The sequence below is a fragment of the Myxine glutinosa genome, chromosome 3, assembly GCF_964187855.1.
Source record: "Myxine glutinosa chromosome 3, kmMyxGlut1.1, whole genome shotgun sequence".
NCBI lineage: Eukaryota > Metazoa > Chordata > Myxini > Myxiniformes > Myxinidae > Myxine > Myxine glutinosa.
The window spans coordinates 36,361,658-36,380,483 of NC_136263.1; the positions used below are offsets into that span (position 1 = coordinate 36,361,658).

General features: G+C 49.7%; 2 protein-coding genes across 4 annotated transcripts in view; one reads left to right on the forward strand and one right to left on the reverse strand.

The window, feature by feature from the left end:
• The window catches only part of LOC137423683 (protein DGCR6), an 89,199-nt gene that overhangs the window by 36,758 nt on the left and 33,615 nt on the right, over window positions 1–18,826 (reverse strand). The gene's annotated exons all lie outside the window — the stretch shown is intronic.
• The window catches only part of LOC137423682 (V-type proton ATPase 116 kDa subunit a 1), a 92,209-nt gene that overhangs the window by 3,569 nt on the left and 69,814 nt on the right, over window positions 1–18,826 (forward strand). Inside the window, exons 1-4 of one of the 3 annotated variants that reach the window (XM_068111089.2) lie at window positions 1,212–1,485; window positions 15,001–15,118; window positions 15,320–15,398; window positions 15,787–15,884. In XM_068111089.2, coding sequence (XP_067967190.2) covers window positions 1,307–1,485; window positions 15,001–15,118; window positions 15,320–15,398; window positions 15,787–15,884 — 474 coding nt within the window. In that variant the 5' untranslated portion in view covers window positions 1,212–1,306. Of the gene's footprint in view, window positions 1–1,211; window positions 1,486–2,028; window positions 2,048–15,000; window positions 15,119–15,319; window positions 15,399–15,786; window positions 15,885–18,826 lie in introns of those variants that run through there. The other 2 variants (XM_078773879.1, XM_068111090.2) reach the window with 2 other exon arrangements.

Consider the following 18,826-nt stretch of genomic DNA (forward strand, 5'->3'; position numbering starts at 1 on the left):
CTTCCAATTCCACACAAAGTCTTGGAATCCATCATTGTTTCTGATGTCAAATCATCACATAAGCATTGCTGATGATACAGAGGAGGAGGAGGAGGAGGGGAAGGAGGAGGAGGAGGAGGTGAGGAAGGAATGGTAGAAGGGAGTGTGGAGGGGGGTGGGGGGGGGAAGGAGGAACAAAGAGAGGAGAGAAGAAATTGGAGGAATAGTGGTTGTGCAGATTTGATAAGGAGAGGTTCAGGGAACGATGGTTGTGCTCATATATGAGAGGCAATGAATATAGACAGAGAAAGACACACACATATACACACACCACACACCACACACCACACAAAACACACACGGTTGGTATTTTTGCGTGACTATACTTGGTGAACACCGCAGAGTAACACGGATGACCAAAACGAGCTTAATACTCTGAGGCGTTCAGTCCAAATTATAGTGGAGGATACGCATGGGGGAAAGTTGGGGGGGGGGGGGGGGGGGAGAAACCGGAGCGCTTACCTTCATGAATCCCCCGATGTCCTCGACCCTGTAATAAATAACTCAAACAAAACGGAATTAATATGTCCAAAAATAAACAGGTTTATTAAAGAAAATGCCGATAACAAAGAAAATACACAAAGAGAGGAGAGAAGAAATTGGAGGAATAGTGGTTGTGCATATTTGATAAGGAGAGGTGCAGGGAACGATGGTGGTGCTCATTAAAATCTAAATTAATATTAATTTAATTAATATTAATAAAACTAATAAAACTAAAATAATAAATTTAATAAAATAAAATAAACTAATAAAATTAATAAAACTAAAATCCTAAATTGGGACGTCCCCACAAACAGACCCAAATACAGAGGAAAGGGAAAAATTACTGGAAAAAAAATATGCGTCTGTGTGCACTTAACTCTGAGCATCTCCGATATCTCGTCAGGATTTGTCCAAGATCGTCTGAGGCCTTGGCGTCTTTGTGCGCAAAATGTGCTAGTTCGTGTGGACCAGGCTTCCTGTGCGAAGCAAACGAGCAGGTGTGCAGCCCGCTCCTCCAGCCGTGCCTGTCTTCGTCGTCCTCTCGCTTGAAATTGCAGCCTTCGATCCGCAGCTCTGCCTATTTACGACCACCAGCAAGATCTCGGAACACGGCCGATAACAATGCTGTCCAAATCAGAAGGGGCAAGAGCGGCAATAACGACCGTTCGATATTTGTGTCCAGAATGAGAAAAAGGGCAAGAGGGAGCAAGACCAAAATGTTGTCCAGAACAAGAAGGAAGCAAGAAGGAACGTTTGCTCTCAATGCCCAGACGCCAGACGAAAGATGTCGGCCGTTCCAAGTCCTTTGTACGCACCGCCCTCTCGTCATCTCCCGACGCCCCCATCTCATCCAACCAGTGCGTGCCACCTCTACCAGTGCTTGTCAATCAAAACCCCGACCAATCACTGCTCCTCGGGGCGTGGCTTTCGGCCTTGCCCGTCCTGTGTCTTCACCACGTCGTGGTAATCAGCGGGAGTGCTTGATGCATGACTTCCGGTTAGCTTTTTAATTAGTGAGCTTAATTAGGGTGTTTACGTGCGGGATTCTGGCTAAGTGTATAGTGCGGTGTCATAAGTAACGAAGGAATAGATTACAGAGGTAACGACACACAGGGGATTAATTACCCATAATCCCTCACTAATTAACCCAAGAACCACCCTCCGTATGGCCACACATAACACTTAATCCGAACACCGGAGCTGACTTATTTACATCAAGATGGCTACTGGACATTCAGAGCATATTACCTACACATTTTACCTGTACTAAAGTAATCACTGCCTATCCCCTACAAACGTAACAGTATTTACAGGTTATAGAAACCATTGCCACACATGCAGACAAGTACAACAAGTTTGGTATTACAGGTTATAGAAACCATTGCCACAAATGCAGACAAGAATAAACAAGGTTGGTATTTGCAGGTTATATAAAGCATTGCCACAAATGCAGACAAGTACAAACAAGTTTTGTATTTACAGGTTATCGAAACCATTGTCACAAATGCAGACAAGTATAAACAAGGTTGGTATTTGCAGGTTATAGAAACAATTGCCACAAATGCAGACAAGAATAAACAAGGTTGGTATTTGCAGGTTATATAAAGCATTGCCACAAATGCAGACAAGTACAAACAAGTTTTGTATTTACAGGTTATCGAAACCATTGCCACAAATGCAGACATGTACAAACAGGGTTGGTATTGACAGGTTAGAGAAACCATTGCCACAAATGCAGACAAAGCTGGTATTTACAGGTTATAGAAACCATTGCCACAAATGCAGTCAAGTTCAAACAGGGTTGGTATTGTTGCGAATATGGAATTTGGCCTCCATATCCGCTTGTAAATATTCCCCTATTTCCCCAATACTCCCCAACTATCCCCAATCCCCCATTCCCTAGTCCCATTGCCGGTAAATAACACTCTGTAGAACCGACCTTCCCCTTTTTCCCCCATTAAATGTCGTGCCCAGGTCCACCGCATCACACGTAGACAACTTTCGGACATCTTGCTAGTTATTCTTAGTCTATGTCAGTTAAGGACTCGTTTCCATTAATTATGACTCTTCGTTGCACCAGAATGTGATTATATGGCACCAGTAGTGAGTTTAGGACCTTCCCTTACCTACTCCCATCTTCTTCCCCAACAACAACAACAACTACAGCAACAACAACAACTACAGCTACAACAACAACTACAACAACGGCGCGCGGGGGGAGTGTGCGTCCTCACACCGGCTCGGTTCGCCGCCATGACCATGCGCTCCACGGGGTTACCACGAAGGGGCTCCCTGTCAGCCCCTCGTCAAGGGGCGGAGCCGGTAACCCCCCGCACGCACCCAATGAGAAGCAACGTGCCGATTCCACGAGGCGGAGCTAACGAGCCGAGGGCGTGTCACTCCCCGCCGGATATACGAAGCGACTCACCGGATGTGAGGTCAGATGCGCCCCCAGCTTGAAGAAGAGCAAGTCACTACCTCGAGCGCTGTGAGACCTCCCGCATCTCTGGACCGGACCGAGTCGATTCTGTCCCTGAGCCCAGGTGCACCTGGAGCCATCGATCCTGCCTTTCCTAGCCATCAATCCCCGTGTGAGTCAGCCTTTTGTCCCGTTTATCTGTCGTCTGTTGGGGTTAATATAAGATTGTGTCGAAGTGCTTGTCTTTCTATGCTGTACCTCTCGTCCCTGTAATCTGACCTTCCGAACGAATATAATCTCCTCCGGAGGTCTTGAGAACCGTATCCATGGTGTCGTGTCATTTTAATCCCAGCCGTGTGTCTTTTCCTTCATTGACCTAGCGTAGCGCGATTAGTCAACGTTCGGGTATAATCGGGTAACTTGTGCAGACGTGGTCATACCAAACCGCTCGGTAAATAACATCTAAGCCACGTCTGTAACAATTGGTGTCAGGAGTGGGATTCGAACCCGGGACTAAATTTATTAGGCCCAAATTTGTAATAGAATCGATTCGGAGCGCGTTTCCCGCGCGAAATTATAACGGCGAAATTTGAATTTGTTTTACGAAAATAAAAACCCGAATTTTGAAAGTCGCGCTATGGCAGACCAAGACAGCTGGGGTCCGGTAGGGGAGAGTGAGGCAGGGTCGGTCCAGGACCAAATTGAGGGACGCGAGGAGAGCGAAGCAGCGAGGGTAGCAGACGCACAAAATGGCGCCTCGCTGGTCACCGCGCCCGCGGCCGTGGTAGCGCCGCCGATGGATTGGGGCCTATTTATGGAACAAATAAAGGCCTTTATGGTTAAGTCGGGTGAAGAAATGAAGGACGAGATGAGGGCTAATAGTCAGCAATTGGGAAACCAAATTGTGGGATTGAGGGCTGATAGTGAGCGATTAGAGGGCCAAATGGGGGTAATGGGAAACCAAATGGGGGTAATGAGGGACGAAGCGAGGGGTACCGGTGAGGGGTTAGACAATAATTTTAAGGGATTAGACAAGAAATTTGGGAAGTTAGACGACAAATTTGAGGGGTTAGACAACGGGATAAAAGAAGTGAAAAATGGGTTAATGGGGGTAGAAAACAGAATGGCCGCCCAGGAGAATCAGATAGAGGGAGTGAAAAATGGGTTAGAGGGGTTAGAAAACAGTATGGAAGGCAAATTGAGGGACATGAGGGACCAAGCGGAAAGGGAAGTTAACCAAATGGGGCAGCAGATAGAGGGGGTCAGAATGGGGGTAGAAGCCAAACTGGATGCTCACAGGGAGGAAATGGAGCAGATGAGGGTGGCATCTGGGCAGGAGATGCAAGTGATGGGAGAGGAGATCAGGAGAGGAGTGAGTGAGGAGGTCGGAGGAGTGCGCGAGGAGGTGAGGCACTGTAAGGAGCGCATGGAGAAGGAGGTGAGAAAGGGGACTGTAAAATTGCAAGGTGGTATAGAGGAGTTGACGCTGGGAGTAGAACAACTGACAGTGGGACAAAAGGAGTTGGGGGACCAGGTAAAGAAGAACACAGCGGTAATAGAGGGCTTAAAATCGACACAGAAGGAGATGAAAAAGGACGTAGGGGTAATTAAAAAAGAGTGTCAGACGGTACATGAGGACCTGACGAGGAAAATGGACAAGGTGGTAGAGGTGATGGAGGTTAAAGAGCGGGAGGTGCGGGAGCACATAGAAAAAAATAAAGTGGAGTTAGAGGAAGAACTTAAAGGGGCACACGAAGAGATGAAGGAGGTGAAGCAGAAATTAGAAGAAGTGGAAGAAGGGGTGAGCGAAATTAAGAAGCGACGGAGAGAGGATAAGAAAGAGATAAAGGAGGAAGTAAAAGAATTGGTCCAAAGTCTGTGTTCGGATCGTGATGATGTGCTCATTAACCGGATGAGGGATTCGCAGGTGATGGAGGAGAAGCGAGGAGAAAGAGGACCCGGGGTAAGTGGTGACCAATATGGTCGTGCGTATGATGCGCCAGGTGATTTAATAAGCTTGGGGGTCGAGATAGACCCGGATGTTCGTGAGAGGCCACGAGTGAGGTGTATGGCTGGTCCGGAGGGTATGGAACGAGAGGTGCGAGGTGTGGGTGAGCAAGGTTGTGGTGGTATGGAATGGGTAGCGGGTTGCGGAGGTGTGACCCATGCATCGACGCCAACAGGGGTAGTAGTTGGAGGGACCGGGGAGGCACGAGAGCCCCTTGGGGGTAATGTACTGTGGGGGCCCGGCCGGTTCGGCCCCGCGCTGACCCCGCAAGGGGCGACGCACGGGGTCCGGCCGGCGGGCAACGACTCGCATACGAGGTGGTCCCACAAGGTCCCACTCGCGCCGTATGACGGCAAGAGTGATCTACGCGCGTACCTGGCGCAGTTCGACTGTGTGTGTAAGGGTAACGGTTGGGGTGAGGACGAAGGTGGAGTACACCTGGTGGCCGCATTGCGCGGCGCGGCGGCGGAGGTGCTGACGGCATTACCAGCGGGTGCTCTCACCCTGCCAGCCCTCCGCGACGCCCTAATTAATCGATTCGGCATAGAACAGCAGAGCGAGCTTGTTAAAGCTCAGCTCGCGCTGCGAAAGCGCAAGCCCCAGGAAGCCATCGGGGAACTTGCCCACGACATTCGCCGCGCAGTGGGGATCGCACATGCTAGCATGGCAGCGGATTCCCGGGAAAGCCTGGCGCTGGACCATTTTATCCAGGCCCTCCCGGACATTGAGCTCCGGCAACAGCTCGCCATGTGGCGCCCGCAGACTCTGAGCCAGGCGGCTGACGCTGCGGCCCGTTGGGAAGCAGCGAGGCCCCTGGCCCGGGGGGGCGAGCGTCTCGCAATGGCGGTCCGCCAGGTGGGACCCCCGATGGAGGGCGGACCCCTTAGGGGGCCCGCCCACGACGTGGGTCCTGACCTGGCGGGCATGGTCCGGAGGCTGGTGGACCAGCGCCTGGCACGACCTGGACCATGGCAGGCGGCCCCGGAGGTGGCCCGCGGTGGACCACGAGCGGGTAATCCAATTCGGACCTACAGGGGGGGAAATTTGGAATTCCGGAGGCAAGCACCTTATCAGGTGAGGTGCTATACCTGCAACCGTCTGGGTCACCTGGCGCGGCACTATCGAGCCGCGCGCCGGGATGATCCCCGGCGGTTGAGGTCCTCAACTCCGCCCAGGGGGGAGCGGGTTAGCCGACCCCAGACACCCCCCCGCCAGACCCCGGGAAACTAGAAGGTGTCGGGCACGTAGGGCGGTGTTCGGCAGCAGAGGATGGAGGAGAGCCCTCATTGACGCGACAGGTCATTTATTGTGGCCAAATTGGAACCGGTAGCCTGACAATTAGATGCAAAATTGCCGGCGTGGGGGTAGACGCCGTAGTGGACACAGGAGCTAGCGCCACGATCATCAGCCCTGTGGTCCTTGATTCGAGCGCAGGTGGCTGGGATAAGATCCAGCGCCTGCAAAATTATAGTTTGCAGCTTGCTACCGGGGTAACGGCCCCGATCATAGGGCGTGGTTCTGTGACCCTCAAGTTAGGGTCGGTAAGGAGGGAGATAGATGTTTGGGTGGCGGAGGTGTGCGACCCATGTTTAATAGGGTTGGACCTGTTGACTGCCAGCGGCTGTAAAATCGACTTGTGCCGGGGGATCCTGCAGGTGGGAGTAGAAGAGCTGCCGTTAGGGGGAGTGAGCACGGCCGAGAGAGCGGAGCTGGAGGCTTCCGAGGCCGTGACCATCCCCCCAAGGGCCGAGGCGATAGTGCCGGCCCGGTGGGCAGCTCGCCCAACGTGGCAGGAGTCCTGCGGCCTGGTCGAACCGGTGGCAGCGCAGTCCATACCGGGTTTAATCGTGGGCCGCACCCTTGTAAAAACGGACGGACCGGTAGTGGCCGTCCGAGTAATAAATATGAGTACAGAACCACGCACTATAGTAAGGGGCACGAGGGTAGCTGGCTGCACCCCAGTTGAGGAAGTCGCGACAGTGAGGGGCGAGAACGTCCAACCGAGCCGACCCCGGGGGGAGCCTTCAATAACAAGTAGGAATTGGCCCGATCCCATTTGCGAGATGGTAAATCGTAGTAGCGTAGAGTTGGGAGGTACCCAGAGGGAGGCCTTGCACAAACTGGTTGGGTCCCATTTGGACCTCTTCTCCCTGTCCACCGAGGATATTGGACGTACGGGCCTGGTGAAACATCAGATCCACACCGGTGAGGCCCGGCCTATTCGTCAGGCTGCCCGACGGCTCCCTTGGAGCAAGAGGGCGGAAGCTGACGAGCAGGTTGAAAAAATGCTCGACGCAGGTGTGATCGAGCCCTCGGGAAGTCCTTGGATGTCACCTGTTGTGCTGGTCAAAAAGAAGGATGGGACCACGCGGTTCTGCGTGGACTATCGCCAGCTAAACAACGTGACACTCAAGGACTCATATCCCCTGCCAAGGATTGATGACACCCTCGATGCCGTTGCGGGCTCAAATTGGTTCACAACTTTGGACCTCAAGAGTGGGTATTGGCAGGTGGAGATGGATAGGGCAGGGAAGGAGAAAACGGCATTTTCCACAGGTAAGGGACTGTATCAGTTTACTGTGATGCCGTTTGGTTTGTGTAACGCCCCCGCCACCTTTGAAAGATTGATGGAGCATGTACTAGGCGGCATGCCATGGCAGTCATGCCTGGTGTACCTGGATGACGTCCTGGTACATGCCCAAACGTTCCCCCAGGCAGTAGCTAATTTGGACCAGGTGTTCGGGTGCCTCAGACAGGCAGGGTTGAAGCTGAACCCGAGTAAGTGCACTTTGTTTGCAAGAGAGGTGGCCTATCTAGGTCACGTGATCGGCCGCGAGGGGGTAAAAACGGACCCAGACAAAATTAAAGCGGTAGAGGAGTGGCCCGCACCACGTACCATCAAAGAGGTGCGGGGATTTTTGGGACTCTGCTCCTACTACCGGCGCTTTGTGGCGAAATTTGCGGAGTTGGCCCGTCCCCTCCACCGGCTTACGGAGAAGGGGACGCGATTTAATTGGACACGGGAGTGCCACGAGGCCTTCCAAAAATTGAAGGGGTGTCTAACATCCGCACCCCTTCTAGCTTACCCCACTAGCGACAGAGCATTTACCCTGGACACGGATGCGAGCCAGGAAGGATTGGGCGCAGTTTTGTCTCAGACACAGGAGGGCGTGGAGAGAGTGATTGGTTATTATAGTCGGGCCTTAAGTAGGCCCGAGAGAAATTATTGCGTCACTCGCAAAGAGTTATTGGCTATGCTGGCTGCCATGAACCATTTCCACCCGTACTTGTACGGGCGGAAATTTTTGGTTAGAACTGACCATTCCTCCTTGCAATGGCTCCTTCGGTTCAAGGAACCGGAGGGCCAAATTGGAAGGTGGTTGGAAAAGTTGCAGCAGTACGATTTTGATGTGGCCCATAGGGCCGGGAAGGCCCATGGTAATGCGGACGCACTCTCTCGGCGTCCTTGTCTGGGGGAAAACTGCAAATTTTGTGCGAGACACGAGGAGAGGGAGCAATTGGGCGATTCGGACCCGACCCTCGTTGTCCGGGCAACCCGGGTGAGAGGGCCAATTTTGCCACTAACCGCGGACGAAGAATTTGGAGAGTTGGCTTGGAGCACGGCCCAGCAGGAGGATCCTGTTCTGGGGCCGGTGTTCCAATGGGTCAAATTGGGGCAAAGACCAAAGGGGGAAGAGGTCACCCCCCTCGGGGCGCAAACAAAGGCATATTGGGCTCAGTGGCAGACCCTGGAATTGAAAGGCAACATCTTGTATCGCAAGTGGGTGGAGGTTCCCTCTGATAGAACTTCCTGGCTGGTGATAGTCCCTGACAAATTCAAGAACGTCATATTGCAACAGGTGCATGGTACCCGCTCCGGCGGCCATTTGGGCAGGACAAAGACAATATCTCGGGTCCGCCGGAGGTTCTATTGGGTGAATATGGGGCGCGACATACAGGACTGGTGTCGGAGATGCGACGCCTGTTCTGCCAAAAAGGGACCAGCACGGAGGATGAGGGCCCCCCTTCAATTACATCAGGTGGGGGCCCCCCTTGAGCGGGTGGCTATGGATATTCTAGGACCGCTGCCCCGCACCCGCCAAGGTAATAAGTATATCCTCGTTGTAATGGACTATTTCACCAAGTGGCCGGAGGCCTACGCCCTCCCCAACCAAGAAGCAGGGGTGGTAGCGCAGGCCTTTGTGGAAGGATTTGTGTGCCGGCACGGGATTCCACAGGAGTTGCACACCGACCAGGGACGAAATTTTGAGAGCAAATTGCTAAAAGATGTGTGCAGTCTCCTGTCAATTCGGAAAACCAGAACAACGCCTTTAAGACCTCAATCTGACGGGATGGTGGAAAGATTCAACCGAACTTTAATCCAACAACTGGCACTGTTCACCGCCACCCGTCAGGATGACTGGGACGAACATCTCCCTTATTTGCTCATGGCCTACCGAACCAGCCAGCACGGGGCCACCGCATGCAGTCCAGCGTTGCTTATGTATGGGCGGGAGTTACGGGCTCCCGCCGACTTGCTATGCGGTCCCGTGCCAGACACGGTGGTTAACCCGCCGAGGGAGGGGTACGCACGTCACCTAGAGGAAGGCATGGAGCTAGTCCATGCCTTCGCCCGCCGCCAACTCCATCTGGCGGGGGAAAAGATGAAGCGCAGGTACGACGACCGGAGCCAGGGGAGTCGATACGCTCCGGGGATGAAGATTTCGTTCTTTAATCCCCGGAGGCGGAAGGGAAGGTGCCCAAAACTCACCTCCCCCTGGCAAGGCCCAGGAGTCGTCCTGTCGCAAATCTGTGACGTGGTCATAAAGATCAAAATGGGGCCACGAGCCCTCCCTCGGATCGTCCACGCCGACCGGATAAGACCTTACACCGGCGAGCAGGCGCCCCCGTGGATTGCCTCGGCTTTAGATGCCGAGGCGGGACCCAGTACCTCTGAATAAGGGGGGCTTATTAGTGCCAGAGGACTGGGGGATTGAGGAGCGATAGGCCCGGTGGGTAAGGGTGGCATCCCTGCCACCCTTCCCATGTGGGGGCAAAGGAGCAATAGTTTATGGGGTGTATGGCAGTTAAAACTAGCCCGGGTGGGTTAGGTTATATGGATAGGGCCCTAGCGAAGATTGACATTAGGTGACGTTAAGGTTAGTTAGTGACTGATACCTGTAGTGGGGACGCAGGTAGATTAGTATGGATGATAATGACGTGGGAGCGCAATAGTTTAAAGGGACGACTGGGAAGCACAAGTTTCAGAGGGGAGTAGTTAGCTGAGATGATGCCGTGTGTGTGAGGATTGAACAGGTGAGGATTGAACAGGTGTGATCGAACAGGTGTGATTGCACAGGTGTGAGAACTGGACAGGTGTGTGGAGCAGTGTGTGAGTAATGAGTGTGTGGATCAGCGCGAATGCGCTTGGGGAGAGAAGGGTGCAGGTGGCACCAGGTGTGAGAGCACAGGTGTGCAGGTACAGGTGTGTGGAGAGAGTTGGAGTAAGTGGTACGGAGTGGTGTGCATGGTGCGAAGGTGTGGATGGGGGGAGAGTGGACCCCTTTCACGAGTAACCGGGGCGGGTAGTGTAAGTGTTAGGTAGAGGGTACAGGTAAATTGTGGTTGGATATTGGCATCTGTGGTGCGGGTGACAGAATGGTATTGTGGATGGGTGCATTAGTGTTGTGGAAATGGCTGGGCGTGTAGCCTGTTAGTGTGTGTAGTTGGTTGGGCACTCCACCACTGTGAGGATGTCGGCCAGGTGAGGCCGCAGGTGGGCTCTGGGAGCCGGTAGTTGTGAGTGGGTGCCTGAGGATCCCGGGTGTGGATCGGGCAGCCCAGTGCCAGAGAGGGCACCGAGTGGGGAGAGCGCCAGAGGGCCTTCCCCAGGTAGTTAGGTTAGGGTAAGGAGCAGGTAAGCTCGGAGGCAACCGCAGTGGTGGAGGTGTGCAGGTGGGTAGACCCGCTGGGAGAGGTACACGTCGCGGCCCAGAAATTGTGCGAGGGCACCGGGAGATGAATCGGGGGAGTGAGACCCCAAAATTGAAAAGCACCACAGTTTGGCCAATGGGAATTGGTTTTTAGAACCCATAGTGTAAGAGGGCCAATGGTTTGGCCGGAGAAAGACCCCGGGTAGTGTAAAGTTGTTAAAGTCATTTAGGAAATAGTTAGGATTGATGAACCTGTCGCACCATACGCAGCCACTTACCTGTGGTGATGATGATGACTCCACACCTGTGTTTTCTTTGTTTTGTTGCAGGAAATGAAATTGCTGTGTGGATTGTGAGACGCATCACGACGTGGATGAGACATTGGGGTGATTCCATCTCTCCCTCCCTAGGAGGGACTGATGATGAATTGGTAATGGCAAATTATGATGTTGAGTTGGAGATGGCAAATTATGATGTTGAGTTGAAAATGGCAAATTTGATTGGTTAGGAGGGAGAGAAGACGAATTTGGTATATGGGAGGAACGGGGAAGACAGTAGGGATGTTTGTTGATTTGTAAAGTAGATGTTTATGGGTAGTGTTGTGTTTTGTGGATACAGTAAGGGGTAAGGGAGGGGCCATGTAGGTTACCTGGTGGGGGGGGGGGGGGAGCGTACGGTAGGAACGTACCTGTCTCACCTGGTTCCCATGTGCCCCCAGTGTGCATTACCTTGCATTGCGTGCACTTTTGCGCCCTTACCACCTTACTCACTTGTCTGCTTCTTTTGTCTCCCACCTCCGAGGATCTGGCTTTGGGGTCGAGAGAGAGGAGAGAGAGGTGCTGGCTTCGCAGTTGTGGGCCTGCACTTTCGCTGCTTGCTGCTTGGATCGATACACCATATGGACCGCAATGTTTGTGGCCACCCACCATGGACCGCAGCTCTTTTGCGGCCAAGCACCACCCGTGGAAGGACCTATGGGTCAACGTGGCACCGATGCCATACAAGGTGAACCACTAACAGTTGGCCCCCTGACGGCCACAATAGAGAAATGGACGCGGTTGGCGCCTTTCTTTATTTTTGAAAGAAGTAAGAAGGCCAAGTGCACCACACGAAGGCAAGACCAGCGGCAGAACATCGGCCGGCTGCGACACCACACAATGATTTATAGATACTTTATTGGTGCACCGGATGGTGCTCACTGTGTGACGGGGTGGTGCTTGATGCTTGGAAGGGGTGCTCTGCACATTATTAAAGGCCGTAGGCCACAGAGCACTCGTGGGTTGGTGTATCGATGCTAGCATGCGTGCTCTCTCTATGCATAACATCTGCATGTGTTCCTCCAAAAACAGGTCCTGGATCGTAGTGTAAATATCAGCGTAGTCTTGTGTAAATAATGCTCCCTACCGGCTGTATGTTTAGTTTGAGGATTCTTTCCGGATTCGGTTATCCTGTGGGTGTGTTTCTGTGAGGAGAAGGGTGCAACGTCGCAGGGGGACATATTTACTCATTTGTGAATATCTGTAAAACTGTCGCACTCAGGGTAGAGTTAATAGTAGAGGGAACTACATTGCGTGCCACACTAAAGTAGGTAAAAATTTATCGGGTCGGGACGCCCCGAGGGTAGAGAAGGGTGCAATGTTGCGAATATGGAATTTGGCCTCCATATCCGCTTGTAAATATTCCCCTATTTCCCCAATACTCCCCAACTATCCCCAATCCCCCATTCCCTAGTCCCATTGCCGGTAAATAACACTCTGTAGAACCGACCTTCCCCTTTTTCCCCCATTAAATGTCGTGCCCAGGTCCACCGCATCACACGTAGACAACTTTCGGACATCTTGCTAGTTATTCTTAGTCTATGTCAGTTAAGGACTCGTTTCCATTAATTATGACTCTTCGTTGCACCAGAATGTGATTATATGGCACCAGTAGTGAGTTTAGGACCTTCCCTTACCTACTCCCATCTTCTTCCCCAACAACAACAACAACTACAGCAACAACAACAACTACAACTACAACAACAACTACAACAACGGCGCGCGGGGGGAGTGTGCGTCCTCACACCGGCTCGGTTCGCCGCCATGACCATGCGCTCCACGGGGTTACCACGAAGGGGCTCCCTGTCAGCCCCTCGTCAAGGGGCGGAGCCGGTAACCCCCCGCACGCACCCAATGAGAAGCAACGTGCCGATTCCACGAGGCGGAGCTAACGAGCCGAGGGCGTGTCACTCCCCGCCGGATATACGAAGCGACTCACCGGATGTGAGGTCAGATGCGCCCCCAGCTTGAAGAAGAGCAAGTCACTACCTCGAGCGCTGTGAGACCTCCCGCATCTCTGGACCGGACCGAGTCGATTCTGTCCCTGAGCCCAGGTGCACCTGGAGCCATCGATCCTGCCTTTCCTAGCCATCAATCCCCGTGTGAGTCAGCCTTTTGTCCCGTTTATCTGTCGTCTGTTGGGGTTAATATAAGATTGTGTCTAAGTGCTTGTCTTTCTATGCTGTACCTCTCGTCCCTGTAATCTGACCTTCCGAACGAATATAATCTCCTCCGGAGGTCTTGAGAACCGTATCCATGGTGTCGTGTCATTTTAATCCCAGCCGTGTGTCTTTTCCTTCATTGACCTAGCGTAGCGCGATTAGTCAACGTTCGGGTATAATCGGGTAACTTGTGCAGACGTGGTCATACCAAACCGCTCGGCAAATAACATCTAAGCCACGTCTGTAACAGTATTGACAGGTTAGAGAAACCATCGCCACAAATGCAGACAAGTATAAACAAGGTTGGTATTTGCAGGTTATAGAAACCATCGCCACAAATGCAGACAAGTACAAACAGGGTTGGTATTGACAGGTTAGAGAAACCATCGCCACAAATACAGACAAGTATAAACAAGGTTGGTATTTGCAGGTTATAGAAACCACCGCTACAAATGCAGACAATTATAAACAAGGTTGGTATTTGCAGGTTATGGAAACCATCGCCACAAATGCAGACAAATACAAACAAGGTTGGTATTTACAGGTAAAAGAAACTATTTCCACAAATGCAGACAAAGCTGGTATTTACAGGTTATAGAAACCATTGCTCCAAATGCAGACAAGTATAAACAAGGTTGGTATTTACAGGTTATATAAACCATTGCTCCAAACGCAGACACAAGCCCATCTGCCATACACTCCCCATCATCACATGACCAGAGATGAGACTTGTGTTCAAGGTTGGAACATTTTATTACAACGATGATTAAATATTGGCATCGTAGATCATTCATAATTTCTACCTCATTAACATCGTCCGTCAGGAGAGGCTATTATGATCAGTGAGTGTGTCTGCATGCAGATCTGCTTTCATATAGATTGTTAATTAGCATGATCTACTGTGATCTATACACAAAGAATTAAGTTAAGCACCCCTACACAACGAATTAAGGTAAGCACCCCCTAATATATATTCTTTGTGTATATGTATACATTGGCATATATTCTAAGGTATGTGAGATCAAATAATGATTGGTATGACAATAACCTGCCACAGCAACGCATACGACGGCTTACAGGGTCTATGAGACGTAGGGTTGAGTCAGTGATCCGATCACGTGGGTCCTACACACGTTATTGACGCAAAGATCGCTAGAGGTCTTCTCAGAACAATGACTGTACGTTAGAAAACATAAACGTCATCCACACTGTCCGTGATGGACCTATAGCTCCATACTTAAATTGAGGTGAAAATATGCCTAAAATTCCCAAAAAATTTCACCTTAAATTATTCAGAATAAAATATTGAAAACGGCATGATTGTTATGTTTTTATGTGACCATAATATCACTTCTCCAGAAAATATAGCAATATCATGGGTATATTACACTGTTTTGACGACAACAAACTTGTAATGTGCGAGGTTGTAAAAAAACGGGGGGGGTGCTTAACTTAATTCTTTGTGTATATATGCCCTGGAAAGGCTCTGCATTGCGAAATGCTCAGTCTTCTTAATTTATGTGATTCAGAAGATCTTCCATGAGTTGTTTTAATTTATTTATTTTGGATAAATAAAAAGTTATACCTTTCTTCCTTGAACTTCTTTTTTATTGTTCCATTTCTTTTTATTTCCATCAAGGGACAGAATGTCTTTTCGAAGTGAACCACTGGCCTTGATCCAGCTTTTGCTGCCCAGCGCTGGGGCCTACCCATGCATGTGTCAGATTGGAGAAAAGGGATTGGTTGAACTACGCGATGTAAGCCATCTCTGACTAACCTCTGCTTATTGTCCTTGTTTTCTGGCCTTATTTTCTGAAAGTGCTATCCAATCAAAAATCTTAATGGATGAAAGGGGTGGGGGAGCTTACTTCTTTTTTTCCCGGAAGAGGTCACATGTGGTCAGTGTATTATGATCTTGGTAGAGCAAAACGGCAAGGGTACGTTGGTCTGTTTTGCAGTTGAATCCAGGAGTGAGCAGCTTTAAGCGGAAGTTTGTTGGTGAAATTCTTCGCTATGATAATCTGGAACATACCTTGAGTAAGTGCATACCTGTTGTTGCTATGGATAAGCTTTCTGTTGCTTTTAAGGAGAGCTCAAGCTAAGCAGGTCATTTTAGAAAGAAAGGAAAAAAAAATGATTCTTTTTATGATGAACAATTCTGTTCGTAATGATGTGTGTACAGAGGGTCGATGTGATTTGACTGCACAATATATTTTATAACGACATCTTGTCATAAAATGACAGAGGAAAAAAACCCATGGGACTCTTGTCTTAAACATTTTATGACGGTGTCAGAAGCATTGAAGGTAAAAATAAAAAAGCTCAAGACACCGTCTCTGGAGTAAATTGAGAAGTTTGTATGACTGAAATGTTGATGCTTCGCTGTTTCAAAATCGACCTTTCTGTTTTTCTTATATTTTGGCAGGATATCTGTATGAAGAAGTGACGAAGGAAGGAGTGACTGTGCTAGGAGATGAGGTGTCTCCCAAAGCTCCATCTCCGAGAGATGCCCTTGATATTCAGGTGTGTTTAATTATTACCACGCTCTTTGAAAAATAAACGAGGAGATATTGTAATCTGCTGCGTCTGGCTCACTATCTCCTCCTAAAGACCGAAACAATTGTAAGACCCAAACCAATTCGAACATTTTTTCATGAAACTTTGTATATGCAATCAACATTGGAGGGCACATGATGTGCATAAGATTTTTTGGATTTGATCACTGTTTCATGTCCCAGGAGGTTGGAACTTTTGTCAAACAGGTGTCAAAACAGAAGATTTTATTCCAACTCAAAATGTAATATTGGGTCATTCCTGGTGGAACCTTTTGCCATCTTTCAGCTTGGCCTTAGGTGTAGATTTGCGATGGCATGCCATCGACTTCGCTCTCATGTGATGTTGTACATGCCTGTTTGATGCGCCCATAATTGCATTTGCTTCATGAAGTTATCCCATGGAATACCTTGAAGACACCTGTCGGAGAGTTTTTTTTAAATGTACGAAGGTAAATGCTGACTTGTTTTTCTTGGTTTCAATGATATTAGCAGTAGCCCCTGGTAAAATACCACAATATAAAACAGAAGTCTTTTATTCTTGCGCTTGTTGAAAGAGCTCAAAAAACGGGGAGTTATATAATTTCTCAACAGGAAGAAAATATATACAGACTTGGCATTTAATATGGAATTTTTTTTTTTTCTTGACTTGGGTTTACTTTCTTAACTCAGTATATCAATCTGGTGAGTTTCTTTTACACTTTGGTGATTTATTTGTTGAAAGAACCATGTCACTGATTGTCTGTCGCAGCAAGAAGTCAACAACAGGATTATATCACAGGTGGCGTGGCAAAATGTACAGACAGGTGCATTTGATGATTGGTTTCACAGTCGGGTATACAAGGGTTGTTGCGTTCTGTATTAGTGGAAAACAACTGCTGCACGTCTCCAAAAGTTATTGCCGCTTCCTCTGGAGATGGTCCGTCAACTCGACAATGCTGTTTGTCATGGAGTGGTGGCTTTACGAAATTACGGCATGAAACAGCTTGCTATTGCTCGGCAGTATGGCATCACTCAAGGTCAGGTGTCAAAGATCCTGAAATGAAATGCTCAGAGGGGTGTCCCTACTCCAATACCGAGGCCAGGACATCCCCGCAGAACCACAAGGAGGGATGATCGCCAGCTGCACCGGTTAGTCCGCAATGGCCGTACCAATTCAGCTAATTGGCTTAGGGCTGAGTGGCAGCAACTGACAAATGTGCCTGTATCCAGAAGGCTAGTCAACCAACGACTGGTTCAAGCAGGCTATCGTGCCAGGCGTCCCCTGAGAAAGTCACGCCTGACCAGACAACACCACCAGCGCCGTTGCAGTGGGCCAGAGAGCACCGTCAATGGCAGCCAGGACACTGGAATCACGTGATCTTCAGTGACGAGTCTAGATTTCTGGTCTATCGTCAAGATGGCCGCGTCTGAGTGCGCAGACAAGTGCATGAAGGCTACAACAAAGATTGTATAGTGCCATGAGTCCAAGCTGGAGGTGGTGGGGTGACCGTTTGGGCTGCTTTTCATGCAGTGGGCAAAACTGACCTGGTTGTTCTGAATGGAAACCTGAACCAGTTCAAGTCCAGGGCCATTCTGGAAGAAACATTGCTTCCATTTGCTCGTGCAGCCTTTCGAGGAAACTTTGTCTTCCAAGATGACAATGCACGGCCTCATCGTGCTCGCATGATCCAACACTTTCATGCTGACCGTGGTGTAGAGCATATGGAGCGGCCTGCCATGTCCCCGGATATGAATCCGATTGAAAACTTGTGGGCAGAATTAACGCGTCAAATCGACCACTTGGACCAGCAGCCTGCCTCTGTGCATGAATTGCAGCAGGCTATTGTCACTGCATGGCAAGCGATTCCTGTCCAAACCTTGGCAAATCTCGTGAACAGCAGGCCTCAACGTGTACGTGCTCTCCTGAATGCTCGTGGGGGTTACACGAAGTACTGAACTGTAATTTTACTGTCCGTAATCCCAGTCGTAATTTAACTTTTGTTTTTGTTAAAAAGAATTTGGCTAATGTGCAAAATAATGAGATACTTCTGGAAAACGTACAGAAGTTTAACACAGTACTGTCCATGAATTGAGTTCGATATCAGTTTACATCACTTTCAAGGATCAATTTATTTGTTTCGAAATGTCAAATGTGGTTTTTGTTTCTTCTAAAGGTCACATTAACAAAATCTAGAATAATTTCAACATAATTCCAATGAACTATTGGCTCTAAGACATCTTGAAAAGTAAGTTCACCCCCTCAAAAAAAATATTCCATATTAAATGCCAAGTCTGTATATACAGTCTGTACACAAGTCCGAGTCACGGCACCAGATATGTCGGGATTCCTCCTTAAACTCAAGAAGAGGCACGTTTTGGAGCAGCAAGAGTGGTTTAATAATCGAACAACACAATTGTGGAGCACGTCCGGAAAAAATGCAGAGCTTTGTCACACAAGGCAGTGCAAGTCCGAGCCGCACTAAAAACTCAGCAAAAGACAAGTTGTTATATCGATGAAATAACAGAAAAAACGCTGCGCTGAAGACAAAGGAAAAATGTGGGCTCCATAAAACACCCACCATGGTCCCATCCGGTGGTGGAGCCAAAGTTAAAAGCCAAGGCTGTGGGAGTAAGATCGTGATGTTCCCCAAGCCCTGATCTATACAACCCGCGAGGCCAAGGGATGTGATCTCAAGGGAGTTCAATCGTGTTACACTTGGCAGTAAAACATATTGAGCCAGGCACATACAAATCAAAGGATATTGTTACGGACGCGGTTAAAGATGTTATATTTGCCGAGCGGAGGCTCCGCGACCGAACAGTTATTCCCCGACTAATAGCCGATTTGCCCCAAACTTTGGCCGGATCGCGCCACCGCTATTCAATCGGGAAAACTCTAAAGCGACCGAATGCAAAGAGGAAAACGAAGGC